General features: G+C 55.5%; 1 protein-coding gene across 1 annotated transcript in view; it reads right to left on the bottom strand.

The window, feature by feature from the left end:
* The window catches only part of FAM20C (FAM20C golgi associated secretory pathway kinase), a gene marked incomplete at its 3' end in the record, with an annotated part of 45,894 nt that extends 39,762 nt beyond the window's left edge, over positions 1-6,132 (bottom strand). The window contains exons 1-2 of the mRNA XM_084250135.1: positions 5,509-6,132; positions 3,454-3,632 (exon numbers count right to left, since the gene is read on the bottom strand). Coding sequence (XP_084106261.1) covers positions 3,454-3,632; positions 5,509-6,116 — 787 coding nt within the window. The 5' untranslated portion in view covers positions 6,117-6,132. The remainder of the gene's footprint in view (positions 1-3,453; positions 3,633-5,508) is intronic.
* Positions 6,133-11,129: the final 4,997 nt, after the last annotated feature.

The following is an 11,129-nucleotide window of genomic DNA, read 5'->3' on the forward strand; positions in this document are numbered from 1 at the left end:
CGGGTCCCTCTCTTGAGGCCTCAGTGTCCCTCCTGTAGACTAACAGTTGGAAAGTAGGATTGGATTTTGGACTCTGGCTATTTCTATTTAGACTCTTCTATAACACCACCATGGTCATTGCAATCTTCTCTTTCTTCCATTCATGCTCAGAAAGAAGGCAGTGCCGAGCTTTGAATCCTCAGGCCACTCCAGGCTCCTGGTTTCCTATGTGGGATCTTGGAAAGCTGCAGCCTGCTCTGGGTCACAGTTAGACTGGGGCAAGAGTATCAGGCAAACCGCTCTAGCTAGAGACCCCCATCTCCAAGCCCACCCCCTGGCTATGCTAAGCTGGGACCCAGCCAGCTCTGCCATCTCAGCAAAGGAATTTTCAACCAAAATATCCAACTGGATGTGGAGACAGACACCTCCTGGAATGCACATATCCTCCCCGGAATGCCTGCAGCAGCCTGGGTTCCCTGCAGGCCAGGAGACAGGACTGGATGCCTAGAGCAGTGTTCCTCTCCTCTCTGCTCACAGGTGGAAGGATTTCCTGCAGCCCCAGAAGAGGGGCCTTTCATAAATGTAGACTCACTGTGAGTATTCAGGCCCAAAATAGCAGGGACAGTGGGGCCCAGGTACCTAGATGCCCTTCACCAGCCTCCAGCAACCAGCACTGGCTGTCCTGGGCCAGGAGACTCTCACCTGCCCAGAAACACTGCCTCCTCAGAGTCCTAGCCAGGGATGCTGCTCTCTCTTCTCATAGGCAGGCATAGAAGCCTCTCAACAACCCTGTGAAGTTGGTTTCAGTCCCATGCTCCTTAAAATCTTAAGGAGCAGAAGTGTTTGGGGATCCAGATGATTTCTGAGGAGGGTGGATATGTGGTGTATAGGTACCACATATTATGTAGTGCCCTGAATCAGGGGTAGAACCCATAATTAAACACACTCCCTTGTCCTCAGAGGAACTGCAAGTGAGAAAAGTAAGGATTTATAAACAGCCTCCAAAATTTAGGTGTTGCCCCCATATATATTCAGGTTGAATCAGATTTTGCTATTGCATGTGTTATTTTTGGACTTCAGGTTTGCAATGTATGTTCTTTATTCCATCTGTATAACCATCTGCATGTTCCATATCCTGTCCCAAGCACTAGTCAGTTGAGTCAGTTCCACAAATCACTTTGACTAGTGGAACAGGTCTCAACCTCGGTGGCCCTTCTGCCCCAGGAGATGGACCAACCTTCCAGCACCAACCAGACACCTGCAGAAGGACTGTGATCAGCCTCTCCTCTGAGGAGTTGCTGCTCCAAAGAGCAGATGGCTGATGACCAGCAAGGCCAGAGCTGTCCAGGGGGTGAGTGAGACCTGCTCAGACAGCACAATGCACAGATGGCAGGCACTCAGCCCAGGTCACCACCAGGCACAGATCCAGCCAGAACTCTACAGAGAACTCTGTCCACTGCATCCTGAGCCAGGTGACCTGGACACCACCTCCTGGGAGAGTCAGGCAAAGGGGGTGGGGCACCCCAGGCCCTGGGGGAAGAGAAGGAGAGGATCCGGAGGTGTGCAGGGATGCCTAGGAACTTGAAACCCCAGCCTCTCCCTGCAGTTATTCCTGATCCCTTCTCTGCACCGTATCCAGTGGGACTGGAGGCTACATGGGGTTGGATGAACCTGATCAGCCTGTGGGCCCCTGCAGGCCCCACCCCCACCCCCACCTCCATCCCAGACCCTGATCTGCACTGCAGGGGTATGGCTGTTTGAAGCCTACCGCACAAAGCACTAGTTAGAATTTTACAAGTTCACCATCTTATCCTTCCACATTCACCATCTTACTCTATTCCTACAATGTTCCTGAGCAGGGATAGAGCTTGAGCTTGAGCCTATTTGACAGGTGGGAAAATTGAACCCAGGAGAAACACCCACAGACAGTAGCAGAGCAAGGTCTTGTAAAAGAATATTTCATTTCCCTAAAAGCCTTTCTAATTTTAAAATTCTATGCTCATTTTCTCAGGAAGCCCCGCCTTCCCTGCCCCCAGCTTCTTTGGTGAAAGTCTATACATCATTTACGATCCAGGTCCAACAACATTTCCTAAAAGGTTCTCCATGCCCCTCCTCTCCAGATAGAGATCATCTTTCCAAACACTCCTGGACTTCGTCTACACTGCATTGAAAGCATTTATTTCTCATCATTTCCTATCCACCTGGAACAAAGGTCAGAGGCAGCAGAATCTCAACAAGATTAGACTCATCCTCAACTCCCCACAACCCAGAAAGGGGCCCTGAATGCAGAAGGGGATTAAGAAAATCTGCTGAATGGGTGAGCAAATTAGTTGATGCACTCACTGGTGTTTTTTTTTTTTTACTAGCCTCGTTTACTCTAAGGAGAAAAAGGGACGCCCAAGCTGCAGCTGTCTGCCAGACCTTCCCCCATTCCCAGCACACTCAATGACCCCTCAAGGGACAGTGGGGGGCTGAGATTCTTACAGGGAGGGCTGGGGCTGAGGGCTGGGTGACACTCAGATTCCTTCCAGGCAGCAAACAAGGAGAGAAAGAACCCCAGCTTGTTCTGGCAAGTTCTCTGCCACCAGGTGGACAGCAACCTGTGGGGTGCGTTTCCACACACGGCAAGTGTTCGGTAAACACTTCAGCACTAGCAGAGAGTCAGAAATAGCCTCTAAAGAACTTTGGGAAACCCATTGCGCCCTCACGGTTAACCTGTGTCAGACACTGGACAGAACCCCAGGACTAGAACTCTTTCAGCATCAAGGATGGTCAGGAGACACCCAAGAAGACAGTGCCTGGAACTGCCGCCTAAAGCACTCCTGTTCTCTGGCCCCCTCCACCTTCAGTGGCTGTGTGCGCCCAGCCAGCTCCCTGCAAAGCCCCAGGCTTCAGCCCCTCCCCCACTGCCTGCTTCTCTGAGCCACTGGTGACTAATGGGACCTTCACAAACAATCGCCTACAGGCCCAAGAACAATGGTACCAAATCTCTGCGCTCAGAAACTGCTGCTGACACATTTTCCTGAAATCAGTAATTGGGTGCCCTTTTTTTTTGTCTAATTCAGCAGATCCCAAAGCACTCAGAGTTGTTGCCTCTGAACACTAAGTGCATGGCTTTCACCCTGGACAGAGCCAAGCCCTGGCCACTCCCTGTCCACAGGAGGCCTGGCTGGGCTCTGGAACAGAACTAGTCCAAAACCACAGGAAGCCACAGCTCTCACTGTTTCCCTGCCAGGCTGGGGTTGCTTGGGTATGGCTGAAGGAGGGGCTGCAGTCACCAGGAGTGCCCCTTTGCTCCCTTTGGGGATGCCCTGTGGTCCAGAAAGCACCCTCTTAAGGTCTTCCTTGGGCATCTTTCTGCCCAAAGCCTCAGGCTTAACGGCCTCTGGCATGATCACCTCAGGAGGTGATGCAAGGAGGGCTCACAGCAGCCTGACACACACACACCCCCACCCATACCCCCAGAGCACCTACCGACACTGGTTATCTTCTGAGCTCCGAGGTCCCTCAGCAGGGCGTGGATGGCGGGGTTATGTCTAGAGTATAGCTCATACCGGTTAATACCGATGTGGAATTTGAGCCAGTTGGGATAGGAGTCCACAGCTGCTTCCCCAGTGGGAAGGAATCCTTCATCTTCAGTACCATCATGTGGCCTATGGAAACAAGGTGACCCAGAGTCAACAGGATAGACCCAGTGGCAATGACCAGGCGGGGGCAGGGAGTGATATGTGTGTACGTGAGAAGGGGTGTTGGCAAGGAAGCCAACCAACGTTTTAACTCTGGAGTCAAACAAATGCAGATTTACTGAAAGCTGCCTTTGCTCAAACAGGACCTGCGATGCCTGCACTTTTTCAGTGGCTGTTGTTCTACAACTAATAACATATCTAAAGGCCCTTAATTCTTACTTTCACTCAGGAGACCCAGAGAAAACTATAACTAAAGCAAGACCAAACCCAGAGCTCAGCACTAGGCCCCCACCGCGTCTGTCCTGGGTCACCAAAACAGCCCGACAAGTGTGATGTCAGCGTGGGGTATGAGGGACTGGCGGCTTTTCCTGGGGCAGACAGGCGAACCCACCTTTGACCACAGACTGCAAATCCCAGACACGCCCAGTCTGTCAGAAACCTTGCCTGAGCTCTCTGCTTTTGTTCCAGCAACCAGGGGTAGAGATGATGCAAGAGGCTAAATTTGATTTTAATGAGAGCTGTGTTGGGTGGGGAGAGAGGAAAGAGAAAGGCACTCTTTCCAGCTGAAGTCCAAGTTGAGGACCCACCGCCCACGTGGCCTGAACTCACATCTTTAGCCACATGGCCTGAATCACATCTTTAGCTGGGAAGGACAGACCCTGCCTGCTTGCTGGGCTGGAGGGAAAAGTAGCACATGACTTAGCTCTAATTCCCCTGCAAGTGAGGTCTTTTTGACCCAAGTTGTTCTATAAAGAAGGGTGGGCAAAAGGAGCCACCCAGGGCCACCGTTGACCGCCGACTGTGGGCTGTCTCTCCTATGAAGCATCTCAGGCCCGACACACTGCTCTAATTCTCAAGTTTCTGAGCATTTCCTTTAACCTGGCCAGCAGACAAAGCTCAGAGGCCACCAAACACCTTGGTGTGTTTGGATAGAAAACACTGGCCTGGTCAAATTTCAGGGGAGAAAGGATTTTTATAAGATGTTTTTTGGAAACCTGGTCTTTCCCTGCTGTTGCTTGGGTAACCTTTTGCAGGTAGTTATTTATTCTGGCCTTGCTGCTAGTTAATATTTCACTGCCCTGGCTTGCAGCATCTGCTTATCTTGATGTATGCCTGAGGAGGGCCTGGGGAGAGAGAGGGTGTTAACCCAGGAGAGTTTATAGAGATGCTCCTGGGAGATGCTTCTCGCCTTTATGAAACTGTCATCCTTTACAGCCAGCACTGTTCCCAGGCTGGCCACTCTCTGTACCCTAGCTGGGAACGCTCCTTTGTTATGCCTCACTCGGTCAGCACACCCCTCTGCTAATTTTGTTCTCAGCGAATGATTTACAAGTCTCATTAGGTGTCTCCAGACCCTCCTGACAAGTCGACCAGAGCAACATCACCAAGGTATCTCAAAGCCAGCAGACAGCAGCTGTCCAGGGAAGGTTAGGGGTTGGCTCATTTACCCACTCACAACTCCGTCATTCATTGCCTGACTCCACTCCCAATGACCAGAGCTTTGGGGGTCACCACTGCCTTCTTGTACATGCAGCACCGGCTCTCCCCCAGCAGGGCTGTGCATCTACCCTCAGACCAGCCGCCACAGAGAACAGCCCCCAAACCACCCAGGAGCCCTTCTCAGGGAGGCAGTCTGGTGAGACAAAGTGCCCTGAGGAAGAGGTGGCACCCACCCCACAAAGTTGCCTTCCCAGCCTCTTCCAGGGTGTCCCTGAGCCTGTGCCTCTACACAACGCCTTGTATGCTCAAGGGCTTTTTCAGGGAAATCAGCGCTGAGGTTGATCTTTATTCTCAAAGGGTGCACGGTTGCCTTAGGGGTTCAGTGCCCTCCAGCCCCACTCACCAGTCTGGATTCTCCCCTGCAGCCTTGGGGTTGAACCTGATATCACTGTTCACATTGAACAGGACGTCGTCCTCAGTTATCTGTGGAATAGGCAGCTGGTAGAGTGGGTGTTCGAACAATCTGGCCAGGAGGGAACTGTCCCCACTAGAGCCAGGGGGCAGCACGGAACGGCGGGGACCAGGATCTCTGAGCAGCGGCCGGTGCACCAAGTCTGGGGGTCGGGGAGTGACAGGATCCTGCCCCCGCAAGGCGCCTTCGGCCGGTTCCGCCGCTGGCGGCAATTTCTCCAGAGAGTGGGACGTGAGGTTGGAGGACGGGTCAGAGCTGAAGTCCTGCAGGATGCGCAGCGTGTGTTTGTTGGGCCAGCCCGCATCGCCCGTGGCGGAAGCTGCGGCCGGAGGCTCCCCGGGGCGGCCCCTAGCCTTGGCCCAACCTGGTGCCACCGCTTCGGCAGCTGGCTGCGCGCAGGAGCAGCCTGGCTCGCCGGAGGGCCGCGCGGTGCGCCTCTCCAGCTTGGGCAGCAGGTCCAGCACGATGTGCAGCGCGCAGGCCACGAGGAACACCATCAGGATGAGCACACGGAACCTCCTCACCAGGATCATCTTCATGGCGAGCGCGGCCTGGGACTCCGGTGTCCTCCCGGGGTGCGCCCCGTCCGTGCCCCTCTAGTCTCGGCTTGGCACAAACGCGGTGCCGCGGCACAGGTCAAGGTCCATCTGGCTTCAGAAAGCTACCAGCTCCGGAGCTGTACCAGGGTCCAGCCCGCGTGTAGGGCACCCACCGCCAAAGAGCCCGCTGTCTGGGCCATCTCGGAGCCGCTCCCTCTCGGCCTCTCCGGAGCGGCCGCGCCCTCGGCCGCTAGCCCAGCGGTCCTCGTCCGCGGAGCTGGGGGCGCCGGGAGCAGCGAGCCAGGTGGTTGGGAGCGCAACCGGATGAAGCCCGGCGCGCGCAGCTGCCTGCTCGGGTCTCCCGGGCCGCGGCCGAGATCAGCCGGCACACAGGGCCCCTACGCTGCGGCCCATCTCAGCCAGGGCGCGGCGGCCGGGGAGTGGAGGTGGCGACGGCGCAGCGCAATCCGATCCGCCGCGCAGTACCCTCCGCGGCTCCGTGGGCCGCGGTAGGCGCCTAGCCGGCCAGGCAGAGAAGGGGCGGCTCCTTCGGGCAAGGCTTGGTGGCACTCACACTGCAGCTGGGAGGCGGGGACCTGGAGGGGGATTGGGGGCGCGGGGCCGTGGGGATCGAGGGGCCGGGGGGGGGGCACGCACGGAGCAGCAGGCGAGGTCTCCAGGCAGGTGCAGCGGCCGGGTACGGAGCTCAGCACCCTCACGGCCGAGGCTTTCGGCACCCCGCGCCCCGGGCGGGGAGATATCCGAGCGCCGCGGAGCCGCCCCCCGCGTCAGCGCCTGCAGATTGGTGGAGCTGCAGCCCCGCGAGTCACCGCCGGGTCCCGGCCGACTCCGCTCGCTCTCTGCTTTCTCCTCCCCTCGGCCGCGCCCCGCGATGCCTCTGCAGCTCCCGGCCGCTAAGGAGAGGGCGCCTTCTTCCCGGGGCTTGCTGAGAGACCATGGAGAGGCCCGAGAAAGAAAGGTGCGAGGGTGCGGGTCCGGCGCGCCGGGTTCCAGCATTCGGAAGAGGAGCGCGGTGCCGCTGCGGGGTAATAGTGAGATGGACTCTGCGGTCAGGCCGCTGCGCCAGGACCTCCACCCGCCCGCCCTGGGCCGGCCGCCGCCAGCTGCAGCCTCTCGGCTCCTCCCCAGATGAGTGAGGGCCAGAACCCAGGCCAAGTCCCTCCCCGGAGCTGCTGGGCGTCTGCGCCGCCGGATGAGCTCCCCGCCGGGCGACGACCTTGCGCCCCGCGCCCCCGCCTGGGGCGGCCCCTGCGCGTCCCGAAGTGGGCGAGGGAAGGAGAAAAGGTGGTAGTGGTGGGGCACTCAGGGAAGAAGACTAGAGGAGCGCGCGTTTGACCCAAATCCGGAGGGACGCCGGAACAGCGGCGAGGGGGCCGTGCCTGGTTGGGGCACCATCCCAATCCAAGGGGACCACGCCTGCGCCTTAACCCTGGTGGCGCTGCCTCCTGCAGCTAAGATTCGCTTGGCACCGAGAGGTACCGGGTAAAGAGCAGTTGGCGGCTCCCTAGATTTGGGCGGGCAGTGCGCGCACCCGCTGCATTGGCCCAGCCACATGCGCAAAATCGGCCACCCACATCCAGGGAGAGAATTCTATCACTGGGCTCTTCTGAGCCCACACAGCTTCTGGACTCTCGGTGCCCCATAGGGAGTGTTAATGTGAATGTGAGCCTAAAACCATACTTAGGAAGGATAGTGAACCTAGCCAAGGGACAGGGTCACAAACATCCCTTTGAGCAGACAAGATTCTCTGCGCCCCCTCAAGGCGCTGTACATTCCTCCCAGCTAGATGAAGAATCCCTCCTGCCTGCCTTTGCAGGACTGAGAGGGCGGGCGGGCTTCGGTGAGCAGCAGAGATGGAGACCCTCCTTCCCCATTCACCCTGTCACTCTGCCCATGGACCAGCCTGCAGTGTCCCCTAGACTCGCCCCTGTGTCTCTGTGCCTCATACAGAGGCTGACACGCACTAGGCACCTCCAAGACACTTGTTGAGTGAAGGAGAGGACCCCAGCAGCTGGTCAGTGAAAGAGGTATTTCTGAAACTGTTTGAAATGAGTAAAGTGGCACTTATTGTGTTGGAGTGGGGGGGCCTGCGAGTGTAGACAGTTTTGACCTGGGCTGGAGCTCCCCTCACTCTCCCTTCTTTCCCTTCCTCACTCCACCAGCCCCTCACCCACTCCTCCCGCCTGACTTCCTCCATTCATTCTCCATCCTCTCCCTTCCCCACCTCTCCCTTTTACACTGACAGCCCCATTTATGAACAGAAGAGGTAACTCTGGAAAGGGTTACCCAGAGAGATCAAGGAGATGATTGCATTGAGATGAGGGTGAAAGGAAACCCACCCATCCCACCCCACCCCACCCACCCCACCCCACCCCACCCCCAATCTGGCTGAATGGCACAAAGGAGAATAGGTCTATGGTCACCCAACCCAGCAAGTGTCTCTCTCGGCCTTGAGGTTCTGTGAAGCCCCCTCCCTTGGCCTATGGGTCCTAGACAGCAGAGCTGTGGCCAGTATTGTCAGGGTGGACATGGGGTGGGCAGACCCCATGAATCACAGGCATCATGAGTGGGGGTCTCACTGGGACTCCTTGTGTGATTATTTTCACCCCACCCCCAAGACTGGCTTCTCTTGGGACAGAGATGTTGACCTTTTCAACTCACTGATGAATGAATGGATCACTTGCCTGGTTCCTAATTTGTCTCAACTATCACCTCCTTAGAAATGTCTCACCAACCAGACCATTTTGAAATGTCCACCACCACCACTCCGTTTTCCTAGAAACATGCACTACTTCTGAAAAGCCCATCTTCTACTCTCAAATGTGGTTTGTCTCCCTCAATGGTCATGCTCCACTGCATGGAGCTCAGATGTGGCTTATTTGTGGGTCTGTCCTTGGAGTCTACAGATCTGGACTGCAGAGAAGGGGTCACAAGTCACCATCCAACTTGGGGCAGGTGTCAAGAAGCTAGGGTGACACATATGAAAGAAGACTTTGAAAACAGAGCATAGGAAGAGAGTATAGAAAGCCCTTGACCTGATATTTCTGCCTGGTTCCTTTGTCCTTTGCTCCAAGGACTAATTAGATTTGGTTTAATAAATTCATCTGTGAAAATCACAAAGAGCAAACTTACACACACACACACAGAGAGAGAGAGAGAGAAAGACATAACAGACAGACAGACACACATACACGCAGAGACACACAATGCATGTATACATATACAGATGAGACAGACATACACAGTCACACAGGAATGGAGCCTGAAGTTCCCTTAAGCCTCTGCCTTTTTGTCCCTGGGCCAAGGTCGGGTGGGCCAGGCTGGAAACTCAGGAAAGAGTGCCCCATTTTAGATTAACTCTGGCCGCACTGGAGATCAAGGAATGCTTCTGGGAGTTTTTTCCTCCCAAAGGCTAGAGTTTCAATGAGCCAACACAAATTATGGCAGGTGGTGAGGGGAATTCTGAATAAAAATAGGGTTGGTACAGCATTTGTCTGACTATTATATAAGTGGTCAGAGAAACTCTTGAGAAGTTGGAATGGGAGAGGTATACCTTGCCTGGACCTGAGATGGGTGGATGAAGGCAGAAGTAAGGAGACCAGTTACGGTGACCTGGATTGGTAGGGGCAGGCTCCCCCATATCTCAGGCTCAGATACCTGATGAACCTAGGGTAAGGGGTCAACCTTGGGATGGGAAGGAAGGAGGGCTCCAGGCCTGTGGCTGGGGTTCAGCTAGAGCCGGGGGCTATGTGAACAAGCAAATTTAGGTGCAAGGAAATTGGGATCTGATTTTGGATTGTGCGTTGTCTGTGTGCCTAGAGCCATGGCAGGGTTGGTGGAGATGGGGTGTCAGGGCCAGGAGAGAATGGGTAGGAGACTGAGAACTGGCCTGGGACCTCCAGCAAGGAGAGGCATGTGGGGGACACCGAGGAGGGGCGCTTACTGGACAGTCTTGGTGTAGTTGGGATGAAAACCAGCAGAAGACTCTTAGGAGAAGTGGAGAGTGATGGAGACCAAGTGGAGACTGATCTTTAAAGGGGCTTTGTGTGAAAGGGAGTAGAGAAACGGGATGATGTGGGTACAAGGCAGGACTGACCGACCTCCTATTCCTGAACCAGATAGGGCACCTGGACGCTGAGAAGGCTCACAGGAGGACTAGCTCCCTTCTCCACCTCACCCTTGGACACTCAGCCCTACCTGCAGGTGTAAGGGGGAGAAGGGTCAGTCATTGGAGGATCCCAATGAAGTAGCAGGGGTAGGAGCTTCCTAGGCAAAGCAGAGCAGCCTGCTCATGAGAAATGGTGTCTTGGGGTCCTTCACGGTGGATCCTGGGAATAGGAGGGACAAGACAGCTCCTGCCTCTGATAGGTTCCTAGCAGCTGTGAACCCTGTCCTGGGTTCTCTGAGTTCTGTCAAAGCTGCAATCTTGAAGACGGACATAAGCCTCTTCCTGTCTCTGTGGGTTGAGAAGCGACTAGCCAGCCTGGCTGCTAAGCCACCCTTCCTCTCATTAAGCAAAAAAGGGCCCTATTAAGTAAAGAAAAAATCTGGACCAAGGAGTGCAGCATGCACCTGGCATGCTACCTGTGTGTGAAAAAGGGAAAGAAACTGCACATCCATGGACATTGCATGAGAGACATGGCAACCGCACTGAGGAACAAACACCCAGCCCACACCACAGCACAAGCCACAGGGCCTGGGGAGTAGAAGCTGGGCAGGAAGAACTGACTGAGGAGGACAGGCCATCCTAGGAACTGTGTAGGAACTGTGGCTCATGTCTGGCTGAGCCCTTGCCAAGCAAAGGATCACAGGTTTTCCTGCCCTGCTGTGAACAAGGCAGTCCCAGAGTGACCCACTCACGGCTCAGGTCCTGTGATGTTTAGCTAAGAATTATTCATCCAAGACCCACATGGAGGCTCAGGGCTGTTTACCACAGGCCAACCTCAGCCGCGGGCTATTCTGGGAGCTGGAGGTGGGGACAGTCTGGTAGGG

The sequence above is a fragment of the Talpa europaea genome (genome assembly GCF_964194135.1).
Source record: "Talpa europaea genome assembly, chromosome: 12".
In the NCBI taxonomy this organism is placed as follows: domain Eukaryota; kingdom Metazoa; phylum Chordata; class Mammalia; order Eulipotyphla; family Talpidae; genus Talpa; species Talpa europaea.